Here is a 22,905-nt window from a genome sequence, read left to right as displayed (position 1 = left end):
TAAAATGTGTTTTGCATGACACGTATGTGTGAACCACAGTGAGCTGGAGTACCATGATGTGCTGAGCGTAAATGCGCGTTGTCAGGACATCTGTGAGGAGTGGGACAATCTCGGGTTTCTCACCCAGACACGCAAGGAAAATCTGCAGGTTTGTGTTGACGCGTCCATTTGGGAACAGAAATGGGGAATGACTTTGAGAGGAGGTTCTTCACGTGTTTCTGTGATGAAACTTCTGTTTCAACCTAAACACTAATAAGGTGTATGTGCAGTTGAGATTAGTGGCATGTTAAAACTTTGTTTTGGCTCGTCGTTCATTAAAAAAACCACAAAACCACAATTAAGATGCCCCCGCGACTTTGGTCTTACCATGGTTGCAATTTCTGTCCCAGCGGCATGATCAGCTATTGATCTTCTCAAACGATTGATCTCGAGTAGAGCGATGTCCATAGGGAAATGCCACGGACCACCACCACCACCACAAATTGCCAGTGTGCTGTGGTCACATGAATCTCAAGTTCACAACACCAGTCATGGACGGTGCTGTTTAATTGTGGATCAATGTTCTCATCGGCAGGAAAATGTGGTGAATATGAAACTTCTTTTCAAACAAATAAATAATAACCCTGACCGATTTGAAGCCAAAAGACACCCTGAATGCAATGGTGCTTTAATTGCATAAACCTTTATTGGCAAATGTCGACCAAATAGAGATGTAAAGAAGTGAGAAAGCAAGTCTTGACCAAGGTGAAAAAGGCCGACAGATATAAATTTAACCTTTTACAGCCCCTGCATATTCCGTTTGAACGCGTTCACCACTCACAAGGAAGATTGAGTTAAGATAGGGCTGGTTGAGCTCAGCTAAAACGAATGAATCCAGAGCTGCCTTCTTCCTGCCTCTGAGCTCTGACTTTCTGTAAGATGGAATGCCATCTTTTCTTTTTAGGATCTTTGTTCATATGCAGCACAAGGTTATGGGGTAGCATCATTGGCTGAGGCTGTGGCTGTGCTGTTGATGCAATGCTCTCCCTCTGCTGGTTAGAATTTGGAATTTGTTCCTGGTGCTGGCGATGGCTCGCCGACTCTTCACGAAGGACACAGTGGGATCTTTAACGTCCTCCAACTAATATTGACAGATGGGATTATTGTTTAAACGTCCATCTGAGAGACTGCGCACACATTGATGAATCGCCCTGCCTGTGTAACTCCGGATGAGAGTTTATAGCTAGGTCAGGATTCGAACACAGGCGAGTGAGCGTACTTCTGGGCCATTCTGTCAGCCTATTTTTAGGATCAAGATGATCAATCGTTTGTTTCGTTCTGTACTGCGAATGTGCCGAAATATTTTTCTGCATTTTGTCAGTACCAATTTCAGATCGCCTGTCCGACCCGACACTACGGTCTACATTTTCAGCACCCATCTTGCCGGTATTACCATTCTGCTCACGGCTTGTGTGATACCCCATGAAAGGCACTCACAAATCTTATATATCTATCGGTATATACAGTGCCTTCAGATAGTATTCACATTTTATTGTTGCAGCTTGAATTTAAAATGGATTAAATTTAATTTTTCTTGTCATCAATCCAAAAAGTGGAAAAAAAAAAGTGTTTTTAGAGATTTTTTCCAAATTGATTAAAAATGAAAAACTGAAATATCTTGCCTCAATAAGTATTCAACCCCCTTTGCTATGACATTCCAGATTGAGTTCAGGTGCATGTAATTTCCTTTGATAATTCTTGAGATGTCTCTCCAACTTGATTGGAGTCCACCTGTGGCCAATTTTATTGATTGGACATGATTTAGAAAGAAACACACCTTTCTATATAAGGTCTCACAGTTGACGGTGCATGTCAGAGCAGAAACTCCACCATGAAGTCCAAGGAACTGTCCGTAAAACTCCAAGATAGAATTTTGAGGAGGCATAGATCTGGGGAAAGGTATAAAACAATTTCTGAATGAATTATTGAAAGTTCCCAAGAGTGCAGTGAGCTTCATCATTGGAAAATGGAAAGAATATGGAGCTTCCAACATTTTTCTTTGAGCTGGCTGTCCAAGGTGACCAAGAACCCAATGACCACTTTGACAGAGCTACAGAGTTCCTTGGTTAAGATGGGAGAACAACAATCTCTGCAGCACTTCACAAATTTTGCTTTTATGGGAGAGTGGCCAGACAGAAGCCACTCCTGAGAAAAAGACACGTGACAGCATGCCTGGAGTTTGCCAAAATATACCTAAGAAGACTCGAAGCTGTAATTACTGCCAAAGGTGCTTCTACAAAGTATTCACTCAGGGGGTTAAATAGTTATTGACGCAAGACGTTTCAGCTTTTCATTTTTAATTAATCTGAAAATTTTCTAAAAACATGTTTTCACTTTCTCATGATGGGGTATTTTGTGTAGATTGGGGACAATTTTTTTTTAAATTTAATTGGTTCACGAGTCAGTAAGTAACCACTATATTCGTTATTGGTATGTCTGTCTGTCTGTCTGTCCCGAGCATAGCTCCATGGGTTTTGATCCGATCCTGATAAAATTTTGGTGGGAGGTTTATATATTATGATCTAGTTGTGTTTTCCTGAGAATGGGTGTGGTGCGCCCATTATGGGTGGAGCCACGCCCAAAAAACATGTTTTTTTAGGGGTAGCCGATTTAGATTTACATCTCCTCCAAGGGGGTTTGTCGAATCTGGCAGGGTTTCGGTATTTGGTTAGCCCAATGGCACCTGCATAGCCCCACAGAACTCGATTTTTCATTTTCGTGTCAAGGTCACAAGGTCACGAACTTAGAAAATTGCGAATTTTGACATAAAAATCATACGACCGCCCAAACTTTGAGAGCTAGGACGACTATTTTTTATGCATAATCTTGAGGTCATTCCCCACCTAAAGCCTTGAAACCATTTTGCTCCATCTCGAACACCTTGCCCGTGGCGCCCCCTTCAAGTTTGTTTTTACGCTGATTTCATCAAAGTATGGATAATAATAATCCGAGGAGTGTGAAATGCCATATAGCCAATATGACGTTGTATTGTTCCTGGAATGTTCTGGAGGAGGTTTTGCACCAAAGGTCATAATCCTTGACCTTTGACCTTTAAAGTTCACAAAGGTCAAATTTTCAAAGTTGTGGGAATCGAACCGGGTTTTCGACCTTCTTCGACGAACTAACTCCAACAGACTATAGCACGTATCCTGTTTCCTTATTTTAATGTCCAAAACATTGTTTTGGGACCTTTAAAGGTTATGCAAAGGTGGAATTTTTAAAGTTGTTGAACGAAACCGGGTTTTCGACTTTTTGTAGCTAATAACCTGTCTCTCGTACCACATCATGTTGATAATTTTTATAACTTGGTCAAACATTATCACATTGTCTCATCCTTGACTTCTGAAACAATCTACATCGTCAAATACTGCTCTTGAACCATCGTCGTCGTCTCCAGACTTGTCCATTTTAAATTCATGCTGTAACACAACAAAATGTGACAAAAGCCGAGGGGTGTGAAACTTTCTGAGTGTGTGTGTGTGTGTGTGTGTGTGTGTGTGTGTGTGTGTGTGTGTGTGTGTGTGTGTGTGTGTGTGTGTGTGTGTGTGTGTGTGTGTGTGTGTGTGTGTGTGTGTGTATATATATATATATATATATGTGTGTGTATATATATGTGTGTGTGTATATATGTATGTGTGTGTGTGTGTGTGTGTGTGTGTATATATGTGTATGTATATATATGTAAATATATATATATATATATATATATATATATATATATATAGATATATATATATCTATATATATATATACACGAGCGAGGAACCCGTGTCATGCATGGGAGGGGGCCTATATTTCAAAGAATAAAGTTTACACCAATAAATTCTGCATTCCTGTGACACTTTGTTGAACATCAGCTGTGGACAGCCGATTTATGATGGACTTGGGTTAAAAAAAAAAAATAAAAAAACACTGCAGCTGTCCCCAACAGATATAATAAGGTGGATATCATGCTGAATCCGTGAGTGTCACGGATGGAGCCCCTCACATATTTTCCTCATTTTCCTTTAAACTCAATCTCTCTATTTTCTTTCCAAACAGCCTCATCCAATCACAAATAATAGAACAAAATACAAACACTTATGAGTTAAACAAATGTAGACGCTGTTCTCATGTGACACTCAATACAGTATAGACAAATCTGTCGGCAAGGAAAGGCAGATCGAAAATTTGAAATCATCATTGTATTGAGTTATGAAACCTTCCACCCACCTTACGACATTTGCTTGGATGCCAAAACATTCCAAAAAAGGTTTTCCAAGATGCCAAGATCGTAAACTTTCTTTGATTCTTGTGTTGTGAAGGTTTTTGAAGACACTCAGATGGCAGATCTTCTTTTCCATCCTCTCAGCCATGTTTGATAGCTTGTAATCACTCGAACACCACTTCTCAACAATGGTGCATATAATCAAGTCAATTTTTATAATGTTCCCACTGTATGTTTCAAATGATTGTGAGGTCATATCCTTATTTGAAGTTATTTGAAAAGTACTTTGAGCTCTTGTTTCTCCTTCTTAGTTTAAACACAAACAACTTTCTACTTTTCTTCTTTTCATTTCATTGAAAGTCGTTTTATCTCCACAATTGCATTTATAAATATACTTTTAAAATGAACATTCACCTCTTGGTGGTTTCACTCTGATGTAAACCCAAAGACTGTAACAACCTTCATGTGCTTCCACCTTATCTTCCCTTCTGTTTGTGCAACGTCATCAGCGCACAGAAAAAGTTCTTGAGACAATTGACCAGCAATGCCTGGAGTTTGCGAAGCGGACAGCACCCTTCAACACCTGGATGGATGGTGCAGTAGAAGACCTCCAGGACATGTTTATTGTGCACAATACTGAAGAAATACAGGTAAAGTTTGTTTGTTTGTTTGTTTGTTTGTTTTTTTTTTTGGTGGGGGGGGGGGGGTTATTGCTCACCTGTAATGAAAAAGGGGGTCAAGATGGGTGCAGAAAATTCACACCTGGATAGGTTGATGAGGAATTTGTTGGTGGATGTGCTTTGTAATTTAATTATTTTCTTTCCTTTTTTTTTTTCTTCTTTCCTTTCTTTCCTTTCTTTCCTTTCTTTCCTTTCTTTCCTTTCTTTCCTTTCTTTCCTTTCTTTCCTTTCTTTCCTTTCTTTCCTTTCTTTCCTTTCTTTCCTTTCCTTTCTTTCCTTTCTTTCCTTTCCTTTCCTTTCCTTTCCTTTCTTTCCTTTCTTTCCTTTCTTTCCTTTCTTTCCTTTCTTTCCTTTCTTTCCTTTCTTTCCTTTCTTTCCTTTCTTTCCTTTCTTTCCTTTCTTTCCTTTCTTTCCTTTCTTTCCTTTCTTTCCTTTCCTTTCTTTCCTTTCTTTCCTTTCTTTCCTTTCCTTTCTTTCCTTTCTTTCCTTTCTTTTCTTTCCTTTCTTTCCTTTCTTTCCTTTCTTTCCTTTCCTTTCTTTCCTTTCTTTCCTTTCTTTTCTTTCCTTTCTTTCCTTTCTTTTCTTTCTTTTCTTTCTTTCCTTTCTCTCTTTCTTTTCTTCTTTCCTTTCTTTCCTTTCTTTCCTTTCTTTCCTTTCTTTCCTTTCTTTCCTTTCTTTCCTTTCTTTCCTTTCTTTCCTTTCTTTCCTTTCTTTCCTTTCTTTCCTTTCTTTCCTTTCTTTCCTTTCTTTCCTTTCTTTCCTTTCTTTCCTTTCTTTCCTTTCTTTCCTTTCTTTCCTTTCTTTCCTTTCTTTCCTTTCTTTCCTTTCTTTCCTTTCCTTTCCTTTCCTTTCCTTTCTTTCCTTTCTTTCCTTTCTTTCCTTTCTTTCCTTTCCTTCCTTTCCTTCCTTTCCTTCCTTTCCTTCCTTTCCTTCCTTTCCTTCCTTTCCTTCCTTTCCTTCCTTTCCTTCCTTTCCTTCCTTTCCTTCTCTTTCCTTCTCTTTCCTTCTCTTTCCTTTTCTTTCCTTTTCTTTCCTTTTCTTTCCTTTTCTTTCCTTTTCTTTCCTTTTCTTTCCTTTTCTTTCCTTTTCTTTCCTTTTCTTTCCTTTTCTTTCCTTTTCTTTCCTTTTCTTTCCTTTTCTTTCCTTTTCTTTCCTTTTCTTTCCAACAGGAGCTTATAGATGCCCATGAAGGTTTCAAGGCTAACATGCCAGCAGCTGAGGATGAGAAAAATGGTGTCCTTGACATCGAGAAGAAGATTCAGGAATTGGCTCATCAAAACAACATAAAAATGACCAAGAACCCATATACCACTATCGTTCCACAGGATGTGGTTACTAAATGGGAAAAGGTTTGTTGACATTTTGGGACTTTATATATTTATTTTATTTTGCACTTTGTGTATATCCTGTAAAATGTCAAGATCTGACTGTGTGACCTTCACCCATAACTGAGTGACAAAGCCACCTCGAGTTCATGGGTGGCTTCACTGTGCTGCCGTTACAGCTCGTTCTCCAATTTAATTAATTTCTGGATAAATATTGCTCATTGCCCTACAGCCAATAAAAAAATCTGCTGTGTTGGTTACATGATTGATTCCATATTCATCTTGGTCACCATTTTGACTGCCAATTAGAAAATGGCATTATAATTTCCACTTCCCCTCGTGCTGAATGTAATTTTGCTTGACTTCTGTGCATCGTCCTACAAATGTGTGTGCGCTATATCATGGAGTGGTGCAAGAAGCAAGGGTTGCAAAGCTTCTTAGCATCATGTGGTAAACTAATTAAGCCAATGCTTTTTAAAAGTATGCCTGCATTGATCAAAAAAAATGAACATGCTTTTCTTTTTTTTTTTTTGAGCAGATGACTGATGCCTTATGTCTATCCACAAGTGTCACCTTAGAGTGGTTGCTAACTGGCATTTGTGACAACAGGTGATGGAGATGATCCCCAAACGTGATTCCCTTCTGCACAATGAGCATGCATGCCAAGAGAGAAATGAGAATCTACGCAAAGAGTTTGCACAATCCGCCAACACAATTGGTCCTTTGATCAAGAATAAGAGTGAGGTATGCAAGTTATTTGGGTATGAAAGCTTTTTTCGTGGTTTGCTGAGGGTTAATGATGCCAGTTATGTTGAGGTTGTGTCCCGGTATCCTGAAAGGATGTTGCTTGCTCAGGTTGAGGATGATGCTGTCATAAACCCTCACCTTTATGACTGTGACACTTGCTACTAGTAATCCCCACAAATTGCTGTTCACAATTTTAATGATTATTGCAAGTGTAAATTGAATTTTCATATTTTTTTTGGTGGTGATCCTGTTGCACAAACCATGGCACTTTATTTATTTTTTTTGTTTCGACGCAGGAAATTGGGGACATCTCTATCGGGATGGAGGGGACGCTTGAACAGCAGCTCACGCGGCTCAGGAGCTACGAGAAGAGCATCGTGGATTACAAGCCGAATATAGAGGAACTGGAGAGCCTTCACCAGAAACTCCAGGAGGCGCGTGTGTTTGACAACAAACACACCTACTACACCATGGAGGTAATAACACATCTCGAGGAAATAGTTTTTCATTTAACTTGCTCCAAAAATAATGTACAATTTGATTGATTTAGTTGGAAACGATGCAGTGTCCCTGGAAGTATGAGTTTTTGATGTTGAATTGAGATTGGTTTGAACTTTGTCATTTAATTTGGCTGCTCTCCTCTTTTGACAGCACATCCGAGTTGGTTGGGAACAGCTTCAGACAACTGCAGCACGTACCATCAATGAGGTCGAGACACAGATCTTGACTAAGGATGCAAAAGGAATTACACAGGACCAGATAAACGAGTTCCGTGCCTCATTTAACCACTTTGACAAGGTACTTGTCATAATAAATGGGCTTTCTGCTGCTGCTGTTGCTTCTTCCCATTTTTATCTTGTGCATGTGGAGCATGCCTGGTGTTGGCTTGATGGTTAGGGTGGTGGGCTTGGGATACTAGGATCCTGAGTTTAAATCCCGCTCGGTTGTTGAATTAATACCAGGTGGAGTTGACTCTGTCTATCATCCTTCTGAGGTCGGCAAAATGAGTTCCAGCTTGCTGGTATCCTGTGTCGGAGTGGCGACCCGTCCAGAATTGTGCCCAATAGCCAAGGAGACTGCTTAAGCAGCACCAACGCTCTGCACAGAGTATGGTCCCAAAGGATGGATGGATGGATGCAGAGCGAAAAGTGGGATTAAGCAATTGGTTCATGTCTGTCTGCATGTCTCATCAGTTTGATCTTCAATTTATTATCGAGGAAAAACTTATTTAAATTGAATGTTACATTTTGAACTCTAATTGGAACATGAATAAGAAGACAAGTTTGCTGTTTAACAGAACTTTGTCTCTGAATTCGTCCTGATCACACATGTGCAGAGAGGAGTGAGATGATATTTTCACTCCATCTGCCTCTGGTAGTCAAACAAGATTGAAAATAATTGTAAACAGTAAACTTGCTGTTTTTAAGGACGTTACAAAGGACACAAACAACATTCACGAATAACTAATATAACGCGTTGGATTAGGGAGATGTAATAGACGCTGGGTAAAACGGTGGTAAACCCCAGAATGAATTAATTTATACCTCTTTAAACCTTTATTTAAATTTAATTACATATTTGAACACTGTAGAACACAAATCGCCTTCTTGTCGATTCCCAGAACCTCCAGTTTTGCAGTACTTGGGCATGTTAAATCGGGTGCTGTATTCGACTACTTCAGTAGCACTAAACTTCTGTATTGTTCTTTAAATGATCTTTAAAAATCGTTATTTTATTATAATTGAAGTATATACTTGAACGCTGTATGGGGTATCATGTTCTATGAATGCTTTAGTTGAATATAAGCAAAACCTCCAGCCTCATTCAATTAGTTTAGTTTTTGTTTTTCTTCATTTTTGCATATTTTGGTTATTTTTTGACGGAGACATTATCCCCATAATTGATGTCTACTTTTAATTATTTTATTTGTATGCTTTTTTTTGAGCTGCACCCCATTGCCTTTTCCCACCCGTTTGTTGTCTCCACTTGTTTTTGCATTATTTGTGAATATTTTATTTTTTTTGTTGTTTAATGTTTTTCTGTTTACCTGAAAGTCACTAATCATTGATTCATTGTTTTTTTGTTGTTGTTGCTTCATTTCTGTCATTGTAGGATCGTTCTGGTAACTTGGGACCTGAGGAGTTCAAGGCTTGCCTGATTAGCCTTGGTCATGACCTGGGTAGCGATCGACACGTATGTTCCTTGATAACCTGTAGTTGTTCTTTCCTACTGTAAATAGTTCAACTGAAGGAACTTGCATTTGTCTGATGCACCTAAAAATGGCTTTCCAATTAAGGTTCTTGCACTCTCATTTATGCCATAATGACTACGTTTAACCCTCCATCGTGTATGAACTATTCTCTCGAGCGTTTGAAGATCTTTATTTCAGTTTAACTTTAGAACTGCAAATTTTAAATCTTTATTTTTAATCTCATGGATGAATCTTCCAAGGCAGAAATTAAAATGCGTAATGAAGGACCAGCAGAGCAATGTGCAGACTACAGGTTTTCATGCATGACTCATTACCTGTAATTTCAGTTTCTCAAGTTCAAGACCTGTTCACTATGTCTTGTCATAATTAACTTCTCGGTTTATTATTATTATTATTTTCAAACTGTGATATAACACTTGTACATGTATCGCATGTAGAGCAGGGACATTATAAAGCATCATTTGACTGTGCACAAATCGGCAGAGTATATCGGATTTGAACCTCGGATCCCAGCATCATGAGCTATGGGCTCGGATGGGAATGCTCCATAAGCCCGCTGAGGTTTATCCCGACATTATATTTCTCTGGAGAGCGGATTTGTTTTAAAAATTGGATACTTGGAATCCAAATCTTTAATGCTGGTGGTTTTAGCTCTGTTTGAACCTATAACTTAAGGTGATCCATAACCCAGCAGTTTGCTGTCCTCCCTGCTTTGGCACCACCATATCCAGGTAGTGAGATTTCATCGTCTACCTGGATATTGTGGTTGGCTTGACGCTTTTGGGAATTTTTATCTTGCCAAAACGAAGTTTTTGCAAGATATGTTAGTCAGCTTGTATGGTTTTTTTTTATTATTATTTTTTTTTTTTGTCTGTAATCGCGTATAAAAAATTCTGCAGAGCACAGTTATCATTGGAAATTTTTGTAACCGCATATCAGAGGCCTATAGAGGTCCCTTTCAGTGCACAAAATTTTGAAGGTCAAGGTCAAAGGTCAAGGTCACTTTGTCGCAAATCAGGGGAGTCGACGAAACCCTTATTTTTTTTGAGTAATTTTGATCGGATCGTCTTCAAACTTCATGGGAATATAGTTCATGGTCTGGCGCTCAGCTGATTAATTTTTGGTGGCGATTGGCCTTGACCTTCATGGTTAGCGCCTGAGGTCAAACATATTTGACCCCAAGGTCAAATTTTCAAGTTTTAGGAACCATATCGTGTCGTACCTCAAATTGAACACCTCGATGAGTGCTTTCTAGATATGTCAAGCTTGAGACATTATGACGTCATTTGGTGACGTTATGAGGCAAAAGCATATTTTTCATGGTTACTCTAGGACGATTCTCATCGGAATCTCTCGTAGGCAGATATTCCTCAAGGAGTCGCTCCTGGTGGATAGCAGCTCTGTTCACCTCAGTGTGACCTTAAAGAAGTCACACGTGGTCACCTTTTGGCAAGATACGGGTCTTTTTATTGGTAGAAGGTGGAGAACTGGAATGGTAGGGGGAGTTCTTAGCCAGGTGCTGCTTACAAACATTTGTAAGTGCCATCATTTTACATGTTTTAATTTTTATGGGGATCAAGCTCTGCATCTCTTTCACTAAGTTTTTGATTCAAGCCAACAGGCACAAACCTCGTTTTTTAAAACTGAGCACAGGTATTGAAAATGTCAATTTACCAAAGAAAGTTTGCAGTAAACGTGCACTAACATTTCCATGAATAAAGTGCAATTTCTCATCAAAAATATCTAATTTTTTTCGTTAAATGTTTTATTTTGTATATTTTGGTCTGTCTGTTTGCTATCAAGTCCATTGCACACGTGGTGGGTGATTGGCTCGGAGTGTTATACATGTGTGAATGCTGTAGAGAGCATGGAATCGCTCGGTGAGCATTTGAACATCATTAGGCTCAACTTTGAGGATTTTGAACTCGTGGTATTAGTCAAACGTCAGGCCTGGCCACCCAGTTTGTGAAAGATTTGGGCCAAAACTTTCCATGGCCAACCCCACAAGGCCGTGAAAGAAAAAGGTGTCGAATAACAGGGAAGCGAAGTAAGATTGACCATGCTAACAGCAATACTGATATCAGATAAAACTATTTTGGCAAAATTTACATTATCGGTGAAAGGATCATGCACTGGATGCAAATCTCGGGTGTTTTCAGGTGAATTTAAGATGCAGACCGTTTCTTGTTTAGAATCAAATCGACAATTTTGAGGGTTGAAAAGTGACAAACGTGACAACAAACACTCATCTCGTCGCTTGGGTGCATTAATTGTGTGCCAGAACCCTCATAGATACTTTCGAAGTATTGTGGTATCATCTGGTCTGTATGTTTAGTCTATTTAAACTGGGTTGGTATCAATATTATTTTGGTATTTCTCCTAAATGTAGTTTTATGGCTTTGGTAGCCTTTGCCTTTGTTTTTGTTGGTGTAGACCCTGTAATTTGTGCTGTTTCAGGTTGATGAGTTTGCACGCATTTTGAACATTGTGGATCCCAACAAGACGGGTTACGTGACCTTTCAGTCATTCATCGATTTTATGACTCGCGAGGTAACGGACACAGACTCTGCAGAACAGGTTGTCGCCTCCTTCAAGATCCTAGCTGGAGATAAGGTATGCTTCTCTTGAGGTTTTGAAAAGATATAAAAATGGGTTTAAAAAAAATAATTATTGTCTTTAAATATAGTTCCAATTAAGGGGTCATTCATTCATTTCATTGTAGAAGAGGTTGCTAAATTGAGAAGAGATTTGTATAAATAGAAGGGAAGAAGATTGTCAAAATGGGAGTGTATTGCGGTCAGAAAAGAGATTGGATAAGAAGTAAAGTAAGTTGGGAGGACAGAGAAGTAAGAAAAAGGGGGAGTTTAAGGAGAATTCAAGAGGGATTAAATTCTACTATTTTTCAATCTGTAAAGGTAAATTCGAATACCTATCACAATCATTCACTTTTGTGCAAGTGTCAGCTGCATTTATCTGGAGTTACTGTGATGTATTTTTCTGGAGCGTCGCCTTTCACAGCTGCTGAACCAGACAGTAACCACACTCTGAGATAGCGAGCAGAGTAACTGGGTATTAAGGAGCCTTCAAGAAAACCAGACCACTTGCTCCGCACAATCTGCGCAGGAATTTGGAATTTCTTCAGCATGCTGGCAATAACTCACCTATTCTTTGCAAAGGACACTGGGGGATCTTTAACGTCCACCATATAATGCTGGCAGACGGGTCGCCCATTTAACATCCACCCAAGGGACGGCATGCACATTGATGCCTCGCCTGCGAAACACCAGGATGACAGTTTATAACTGGACTGAGATTCAAACCCAAGTTATACAGCTTGGAGACGAGGGTGACTATCGTAACAGTAGCCTACTACATCAGTGGCATAAAAAAAAATTAATAAAACTTTTACTGCTATGTTAAATTACATGTTAATAGATCAGGATAGCAATGTGTTAACCGCTACCTCATTTGGCAGAATTTCATCACTGCAAATGAGCTGCGAGCGGAGCTCCCGCCAGACCAGGCAGAGTACTGCATTTCCCGTATGGCTCCGTACCATGGCCCCGATGCTGTACCTGGTGCTCTCGATTACAAGTGCTTTTCCACAGCTCTCTATGGAGAGAGCGACATGTAGAATAACATGTTTTTCTTTGAAAGCTACTGAACCAAAACAAGATGTACATGCATGCATATGCACCGTATGGAATTTCCATAGATGCTCATTCTCTCTCTCTTTCTTTCCTTTTCATTTTTTTTTTTCAGTAGAGTTGACTTGCATCATGAGTTTATTATAATATTGCTGTTACACAATATTTGCAGTTTATTGAAATGAAATTAAGTCTTTGTTGTCACATTGTATTTAAGTCCAAAAGTTCAAATAATTGATTTTTTTTTTTTTCACTGCAGTTTCAATCTCTGGATCAAATTTCATTCATTTAAAAATTTTCGTTGAAAGTATATGGAACGTCGATTTGAATTGAAATATCAAGGAGTTTGGTAGAAATGGTGATCTAACACTTTCTGCAAAATTATATTTCCAAATTATTATTATTTTTTTTTTTTGGACGATTGTACATCTCTGAACCTTTTATAATGACCAAACAAATATTGAAGTTCTGAAAGAGAAACATTCCTGGATTACTTTCCTGCATCAAGATGACCAATACTTTATGCTTCCTGCTTCTTAATCTGTTCATAGTTTTTGAAACCCGATGGAAAGATCTTGATAATAGTTTTGCAAGTTAAATTTGTTTTACACAGTGTGTTTAAACCAACTATAATTCGATTACTTTTGTGTAATGCATAATAATAATAATTAATGAAAACGGAGACCCTGCACTCCTTGACTTGTCATGAAATGCTCCGAAGCTCTATTGAGATGCATTTCGAGGCCAGAACCAATCGTGGACAGATCGCTGTGCCCCGTCACATGAAATGCAACTTTAACTGGCAAGTGGGATTTACTGGTAACTTTGTTACTCTGGCTATATATTTGATATTTTCAATTAAATGAATTGGAAAAACCTGTTTGAGTTGTGTATGTATGAAAAATATTAGGCGCAGGAATTCTATTTGTGGTTTTTGGGTTTATCTTTTTTGACTTTCTTGCTGAGATTCTCAAGAGGTTTGGTGGGTTGTTGCATCATCTAAAGTCCTTTATTTTTAATTTTTTTTTTTTTTGCCCAATTCGTTGTTGCAAAGTTTGATTGTAGACGTGTTTCCAATAAAAATTTATATATTATGGATCGACATTCTTCTTTTCTTTTTCTTGCCACTCTTTTGGACTTTCCTTCCTCGAGGTCATTGGTCGGAGTTTTTGAGCTAATCCATAATTTTGATCCGATATTGAACAAATCTTTGTGACATCTTGGTCAAGATTTCAATGGCATCGATTTATTTTTGATCGGCTTGACCTATTTGCTAACTCTGATAGCCAACTTCAAACGGTCCCATCATAAATTGGTTTCCTCTGTTTCTTCTACCGTTGTTCGCAGGGCTGTTGCAAGTGGAGTGAGGGCACTTCTTAGGTCGGGGAATCCTTGCTCCATTCGCTGGGCTTCAGCTAGCCTCCCTTGCTGTCCCTTAACACATGCAGAACCAGTCCCTGTGTATCTTTATTTCTTCTTCTTCTTCTCCTCTTCTGTTTTATAAGGGGTGAGGTCCGATGGCACCAGGCTTCTGCCCTGCCTTGACCACAATACTTCTCCAACGCCCTCCACTCTCCAACCATCCATACCTTATTGATATCCCTCCTCACACAATCCTCCCATATCAACCTCTTTTCTTCCTACCTTGCTCCTTCAAACTATCCGCTCACTTTGCCATTCTCTCTTCCCCCATTGCACCAAGTGTCCAGCCCATTTCAGCTGGCATTTCACCAATCTCCCTGTCAAACTCATCTGCAGAACAGTCTCCTCCCTCAGTTCATCCATCCTCCTCCTACCCACCCCCTTCACCCCCACAATCTTCCTGACCCAGTTCTCACAAACCTGCAGCCTCTCTTATTGGCTCTCTGTCGGTGCCACCATCTCCAGACCGTAAAGGTTGACTGGCATTGCACACAATATCAGAACCTTCCCTTTAAATTTTCTTAATGTCTTTGTCTGCCATTACTACCTCTACCCTCCTCCATGCATTCACACCCACCTGAATCCTCCTCTGCACCTCTGCCTCAGACTTGCCATCCCTGGTCACTGCTTCTCGCAGGTACTCAAACCTATTTCCCTGCCTGATCTCCTTCCCCACTAATCTGATATTCATTTTCTTTCTTTGCTGCCTGACACGTATCACCTCAGTCTTCTCCATACTCATCTTCAGCCCATGCTTCCCAAATGCCCCCTTCCACTCCCCCAGAACTTCCTAAATCTCCTGCCCACTCTCTACCACAACAGCTAGATCATCCGCCTACAGCATCCTCCCCATATACCCCTCAAGCTCACCTTCCTGTTTACCAGCTCCACCACCATGATAAACATGAGTGGGCCGAGAGCTTCCTTGCCTCAAATCAATGTTCACGCTGAACTCCTCAGACATTCCTGGACCAACTCAGGCTCTTCCCTTCGTTCCCTTGTGCATCCCTTCCACCAACCTAAGTCTGCTTCCAGCAATCCCATCCATCTTGGTATCGCCATCACCATCTCTCTGGAGATAGTGTCGTAGGCCTTGAGGTCCACAAATCCCAATGCCATCTCAGCTTGCACCTCCAACCCCTTCTCCACCAACTCTCTTCACATGAGCATCCCATCTGTGGTTCCCCTACCCTTTCTAAACCCCTGCTGCTCTTCTCCGATCTCCATCTCCACTCTCTTCCTTATCCTCCCGTCCAGAATCCCCTCCAGCACCTTCATTACGTGACTGAGGAGCGTAATGCCCCGTATTTCCCGGATCTTGGACATTGCCTTTTCCCTTCCATATCGGCACAATTAACCCTGTCCTCCAATCCTGTGGAATTGAACCCTCTCTCATACCTATGTCCAACTGACTTTGACTTATTCTGCTGCAATTATCATTTCTGTATACTCCTCATCAATGCCTGGTGCACTCCTTCATCCTCTGTGATCGCCACCAACTCCACTTTCCCCTCCACATAACATGGGAGCTCCAGCTCGCCGTTGCTTCCTTCCCGGTGCGACAGCTCTTTGAAATGCCCTTCCCACACCGTCAATACTGCCCCCCTCTTTGTCACTAGCCTCCTGCCACAATCCTTAAAACATTCCACAAAACAGATGTGAATACCAATCAGATAAGCTGTTCCAGAGAAAACAAAACAAAAAATTAGCACGGACATACACATTAGGGCAACCAAAAAACAATGCTTCCAGCGACTTTGTCAGCAGAGGCATAAAAACAGGGTGAGGCTCATTGGTATTAGGATGACTTCCTGTAAGAGATGAATGGACATAGAGGAGGGTGAACTGAGATAGCTTGTTGATCAGGGTCTTGAACTGCTGAAGGTAGTAAATGGTGGAGAAAGCATGAGTCGGTCATGGTTCCAGAATTTAGGATGGTTATGAAATTGTTGTTTATGGTGCAGATGGAGAAAAGGAGGGAGTTGTGAAGAGCAGGTGTCGGAAGATTATTAGGTCGGGGAACATCCTCAAAGAGTACAAGGTGTGGTTGAGGGTGAGGTATGAGCAACTTAGCGAGGGAGTGGAAGAAGTACGGAGGGGTGTTTTAGGGGATTGCAAAAGCTTTGTGTGGAAGGACGTCAGGAAAGGGTGCATCGTCAAGGGATATAATCCAGGTATGCTGGACGGAGGTGGTAATGAAGGCGGTTGGTGAAAAGAGTGAGGTTTGGAAGAGGATAGAGAAGATCAAGGATAGGGGGATGTAACTGGATGCAGGGTTGCTACACCTGTATGGGCAGAAGAACAGAGCATCAAGGAGTGCTGTGGATTAGGCGAGGAATAATATGGAAGAGGATGATGATGTATAAACTGGCTCGTGACAGGGATGAGGATAGTCAGGACATACATAAAGGGGTGGAGGGGGGGTGGGGGTGGTAGTGATGATTAATGATAATTATGATGTCACAAGTCACGTGGTGTGGCAGCCATGTTGGAAAAAAGGAAAAACGTTGGACCTTTATCTCTGCAACCGTTCCATGGAAAAAAAAATTTTGAACCTTGGCACATGTGAAATACTCCTCATGGGAAACGAGTTATGTTATTTATATATATGTATATATACACATCTCCATCCATCCATTGAGACCATACTCTGTGCAGAGCTTTGGTGCTGCCTAAGCAGTCCCCTTGGCTATTCAGCACAATCCTGGACGAGTCGCCACTCCGACACAGGATACCAGAATGCTGGCATTCGGTTTGCTGACCTCGGAAGGATGACAAGCAGAGTCAACCCCACCTGGTATTAATTCCAAGATTTTAGGGTTTGAAGGCCAAGGGGGATTTGAACTCAGGACGCTAAGATCCCAAACCCACCACCCTAACCATTAAGCCAACACCAGGCATATACTACATACAGTGGCCTGCAAAAGTCCTCACCCCTTACCAATAATGCCACATTTAGATGAATTACAAATTATATGTACAAACAATTTTTCCAAATTAACTCTTTAAAATTTTTTTTTTTTTCATTACTGAGGAGATCAAACTAAACACTGTTATAGTTGAAGGAGGTTGCATATCAGGAATACCTGTACAAACCATGTACAAATCAAAATTCACTGGTTGTAAAAATTTTCAGCCTCTTACGTCAGCACTTGGTGGAAGAGCCTTTTCCAGCAATGACTGCTATGAGTCTTGTTGGGAAGGTCTCCACCAGCTTTGTGCAGTGAGATGGTGAAATCTGCCCATTATTCATGTTCAAATTGTTCTAGTTCTGCCAAGTTTGATGGGGATCTTTGATGAACTGTAATCTTCAAGTCTCACCGTAAATTATCAATTGGGTTCAAGTCAGGACTTTGACTGGGCCACTCAAGAACATTTTTCTTTTTATTCAGCCACTCTAGTGTGGCTTTGTCTTTGTTCTTCGAATCATTGTTCTGATGAAATGTGAATCTCCTACACATGTTTCAGATTCATGGAGGACTCAATCGGGTTTTCATCAAGGATCCTCCTGTACTTTGCACCATCTATTATCCCTTCTACCCTGACAATCTTGCCAGTCGCTGCTGATGAAAAGTAGTCCCGTGACATGATGCTGCCACCACCATGCTTGGCAGTAGGGATGCTGTTGACTGGGTGATGTGCAGTGTTGGGCTTGCACGAGTTGTAACGGTTTTAATTTCGATCAAAAAGTTCAATTTTCGTCTCATCTAACCACAAACCTTTTCTCCACATGCCTGCAGTATCATTAAGATTATTTTTTTTTCTTTTGCAAACTCTGTACGAGCTTTTAGATGCATCTTTTTAAATAATGGCTTTTTTCTTGCCACCTGTGCATAGAGTCCAGCTTTGTGAAGGGAACGGGTTATTGTTGATTGATGAACCCCATCTCAGACAAAGCTTTGCAGATCTTTCATCGTCATTGTTGGATTTACAATTACATCCCAAACCAGTTTTCTGCTTTCCTGGCTGCTGAGTTTGGATGGGCGACGTGATCTAGTTAGAGTCTGGGTGGTATGATGCGTCTTCCACTTCTTAATGATGGATTTCACCATGCTCAAAGGGATATTGAGTGACTGAAATCTTCTTTTAACCCTCTCCTGAATGGTGCTTCTCCACCACTTTATGTCTAACTTCTTTGGGAAGCTTATTGGTCTTCATGTTTGCCTTGTTGGTTGACCAAGTGAGTTGCACCTTAAAACACCTTCGATAACTGAGGAGCTTAATTTTTAAGTTAAACCACTGATAACATACAGGTGAAACCTATCAAACTTATTTTGTATCCTTTCAAACAAATAATTTGCTCCTAAAGTGATTTAGGGTTAATTAGGCAAAGGGTTTGAATACTGAATGTAACTGAGAATCATCTGATTTTTCTATGTTGATCTCATCAATTGGAAGATCAAATACTGCATCGGAATCATCAGGAGGAACCTGAATAAGCAGAGCAAAGATGGAGTCATCAGAAGGAACCTGGATAGGATTCTAAACTTGGATAACTTATTCACATTTTATCTGCATTTTTTAGGTTTTTCACTTTGGAGTAGTTTGTGAAGACTCTCCATATTAAGTTTGTTTTGAAAGCATCATGAAATAAGCTCAGGTGGTATCAAAATGTACAAACTTTAGAGGGGAGTGAATACTTTTGCAGGCCACTGTACGTACACACATACATATATAAAACACTTGCTCCATCATATATATATATATATATGTTATTTTTACATTGTCACATCAATTTGTTCGATTCAGAATTGCGTTGAATTGTTTGTGTGTATCGATTTTATTGCCTGAATATTAATTACCTCTTCCACCGTAGGTAAACAGAGGTTATGTTTTCACCCCTGTCTGTTTGTCTGTCGGTGAGCATGATATCTCAAAAAAGTTGTGCACGGATTCGGACGAAACTTGGTGGACAGGTTGGGCGTGTGACAAGGACAAATTGATTCGATTTTGGTGAAGATCCAGATCCGGATACGAGAATTTTTGAAATGCTTCTTCACCATTAGGAGGTATTGGGCCAAAAACGATATACTGCATACCACGATATCTCAAAGGTATGGACGGATTTGGATGACACTGCGTGAACAGGTTTGGTGTGTAACAAGGTAAGTCAAAAAAAGGTGAGTATCTGCTGGGCATGGTGAGGACATCAGCCATTTGAACTGCGATGACTATTCGATTTTGGTGAAAATCCGGATGTAGATGCAGCTCGGAGAATTTTTTTTTTTTTTAAGTGACCATCATTGAAAGATAGGGCCAAAAACGACATATTGCACGATATTTAAAAAAAGTTGTGGACGAGTTGACAAAACTTGGTGGATGAGTTGGATAGGTGACGAGAACAACCCAATTTGATTTTGGTTTGGGTGCGGATCCAGATCCGGCCAATCAGTGGGATACAAAATGTTAACTGCAGCCTGGCGGAGGTATGAGCTCGACCGAGTGACCGTTCTAGTTAAAGGCCCGGTCACACCTTGACGTTTTAGCCAACGTATGCCGATTTTTGAATTTTTTTTCTAAAACGCTGGCACGCGTTGAATACGTTATGGGTAAGTTTTGATAACATTGAGAGCACTCTGAAAAACACTGCCATACGTCGTTGTACGCTGGCTTTAAACGTTGTACTTTTTGGTTGTCCTCAAATTTTTTCACGACGTATGCCGGCGTATGACTCACACGTTCCGCTACGCTGGCCACAAGTTGTATGCACGGTCTGCGATCGTTGACAGACGTCAACACATGCTACTTGTAAGTTAATCATAAGTTGAGACACGCCGAGGTAATGTTTAGCGTACCCAAAACTTATTTCTAACCTATGATTAACGTGTTGTTGGCACGTTACGCGATCGTTGCCACACATCGACAGACGTTACTTTTAAGTTACTCATAGGCTGAAAGACGTCGGTATAATGGATCGTCCTTGCGTCAGCGTCCATGGCCACGGCCAGGACACTTATTTGCAGCATTCTTCAAACTTTTCTTCGGCATGACGAGGATGTTCACACTTCGATGTCTAGCTTGGCTATGATTCCAATTGTCCATCGGCAGCGTCTATTTAAAATAGTCGAGTTTGAGCGATTTAACACGTTCAGAAGAAACGCTTCAAATTTCAAAACCCTAGCGTCAAAAAACAAAGGCGAGTGACAGCAATTTAAATCGTTCATTGTAAACAATGAAAATAGTTGAGTGGTACCGTTTAAAAGTCGTTGAGTGTAAAAAAAATCCAATTGTTGAGCGCAAGCGTCTACTTTCAATAGTGGAGATGCAGCCATTTAAATCGTTGAGTTTATCATTTAAATCGTTAAATCGTTAAACGCAAGGACGATCCATCATAACCCACACCCTCCCCTCACACTCACCTACTACTGCCAACATGAACAAACTACTACTAATACTAATACTGATACTGATACTGATACTGATACTGTTACTGCTGACATGGACATCGACTCAAAAAGGACTCGAAAACACTGTTGGGTCCCCTTTTATGAACACCATTTTTATATACCAATTCCCAAAACCGCTGGGAACACGTCTTTATATGGCAGTTGTAAGCTAGAAACACGTTCATTTATTTTTTTTGTCGACCGGAAGACGTCATTGGAATACGTCTACATACGTCGATGTGTGTTGGGACTACATAAAGAATTGGTTCAAAGCACGTCAAACATAAGTTAGAAATAAGTTTCGCGTAAAAAAGACATTAACACGACGTGTTTCGACTTATGAGTAGCTTATAAGGAGCCTTTGTGGACGTGTGTAAGCGTCCACATATCGTGTGTAAAACTTATCCCCATCGCATGCGGAACGTGTGTCATACGCCGAGTACGTCGTAAAATTTTGAACATGTTTAAAATTTCTTGACGTACTCTACTTACTACGACGTATGATAGCGTACTTTAGCGTTCTACTCACGTATACCAAACTTACTCATACCGTATTTGACGTGCCCCAACGTTTTAGACACATTTTTCTTAGGTCGGCATACGCTGGCAAGATCGCCAAGGTGTGACCGCGATGTTGACACTTCCATTTCTACGGCAGTTATGATTCGAATCGTTGTGCGTCAGCCCTTTAATAGGCTACGTCACGACATCGTCGGCGATGCGTGCAACGCGCTCTGCCTAAGTTAGACTATCGTTGGGCATCGGTTGTGTAGACCGACAACAGGTTCAGCATTCGTTGGTATAAGTTATCTATAACACAACGAAACGTTCTGTGTCCGTTACCAATGCGTTATACATAAGACCAAGTCGCTATGAATACGTCCGAATCTTTAAAAAAAAAACATCAAAAGTTCAACGTAAGCCAGCGTTTTACATTCATTTTAATACGTTGCCATCGCTGGCCAAAACGTCAAGGTGTGACCAGGCCTTAACCTCCGCCATCGGAGATGGACGGAGGTTACTGTTTTCACCCCTGTTTGTTTGTGAACAGTATTACAGAAAAACTCCTGGACGGATTTCGACGAAAATTGGTGGGGGGGATTAGGTATGGTCCAAGGATCATGCCATTAGACTTTGGACTTGGTCCAAATTCCAATATGGCCGCTATGGCGGCCATTTTGAAAAAATATTTGAATTTTTGTTTTTGCATTTCTACATGTTTTAAGTGATTTCCAACCAAAAAAAAAATAAATTTGTTAGAGAAAAAAAAACAGAAAATTTTGCACTTTTTTTTTTTTTCAAAAAAATTTCGATTTTATTTTTTTGGCATTTCCACATGTGCATCAATCTAGTTTAGTTGATTCAATCGTGGTTCAGTTGAGTCTGATCCGTTTTGACCTACAATGAATAGGATATCAGGTTCACTTAAATGACCCAGCAGTATTGGCGGCGGAGATATGAGCTCGACCGAGTGACCGTTCTAGTTTAAATTCTGCGTTTGATAAATTTATGATTGATCTTTTTGGTTAGTGGTCCTTGTTTTGCATCCTTGTTTCATTCCTGCATGAATTGTTGAGTCAATCACTTCTATGGGATTAGTCATTTGGCTGAATTGAATTTAATATAATAATCATTGAAAATTGAATTTGTGGCTCAGTTGTTAACGGGGTTCCATAAAGCCTGGTCCATAAGACCAAATGCGTGCACTTTTGTGCACGCATGACAAAAAGGTAAAGGAGGGCGATTTGAGCCTCAGCATCTCTCCATGAGAATAAACTTGATGAGTGTTCTGGAAACGATATTTTGGGACATGGTGAAGAGATCATTTGGCCAAGGACATAAAGTGAAATGTCATTATCACGAAAATTAGGAAAAAAAACTGTCAAATTATTCACTAAAGGTCACTAACGATTACGACGATGACCTGCATTGAAGGTGTCTACCTGCATTGAAGGTGAGTCTATCTGCTGGGCATGGTGAGGACATCAGCCATGCCTCTGCATTCGAGCACACCCCTCAGTAATGCTAATGCAGGTCATCATCGTGGTCGTCATCGACCTTCAAGGTGAATCGTTGGACATTTTTTTTTTTAGATCCTCGTGGAGGATCTCTAAGTCTTACTCACGTTGTTGTTCTTGTGGACTTTTTTGTTTCACAGCCTACAGTTTTCATCGAAACTTCCTCAAACTTGGCGTATATATGTAAAAATACCCTGCGCAGAGTGTAAGCATCTCCGATTT

The 22,905-nt window shown here is 40.3% G+C and overlaps 1 protein-coding gene across 1 annotated transcript in view; it reads left to right on the top strand.

Moving 5' to 3' along the window:
- The window catches only part of LOC147027826 (alpha-actinin-1-like), a 49,329-nt gene extending 35,376 nt beyond the window's left edge, over positions 1-13,953 (top strand). The window contains exons 13-21 of the mRNA XM_085877446.1: positions 40-148; positions 4,756-4,896; positions 6,096-6,275; positions 6,861-6,995; positions 7,295-7,474; positions 7,650-7,796; positions 9,111-9,191; positions 11,668-11,823; positions 12,686-13,953. Of these exons, the coding sequence (XP_085733572.1) occupies positions 40-148; positions 4,756-4,896; positions 6,096-6,275; positions 6,861-6,995; positions 7,295-7,474; positions 7,650-7,796; positions 9,111-9,191; positions 11,668-11,823; positions 12,686-12,844 (1,288 nt within the window). The 3' untranslated portion in view covers positions 12,845-13,953. The remainder of the gene's footprint in view (positions 1-39; positions 149-4,755; positions 4,897-6,095; positions 6,276-6,860; positions 6,996-7,294; positions 7,475-7,649; positions 7,797-9,110; positions 9,192-11,667; positions 11,824-12,685) is intronic.
- Positions 13,954-22,905: the final 8,952 nt, after the last annotated feature.

The sequence above is a fragment of the Eptatretus burgeri genome, chromosome 4 (assembly GCF_056783735.1).
Source record: "Eptatretus burgeri isolate ZD-2024b chromosome 4, Ebu_testis_v1, whole genome shotgun sequence".
Lineage (NCBI taxonomy): Eukaryota > Metazoa > Chordata > Myxini > Myxiniformes > Myxinidae > Eptatretus > Eptatretus burgeri.
This window is presented reverse-complemented; position numbering and strand designations above follow the sequence as displayed.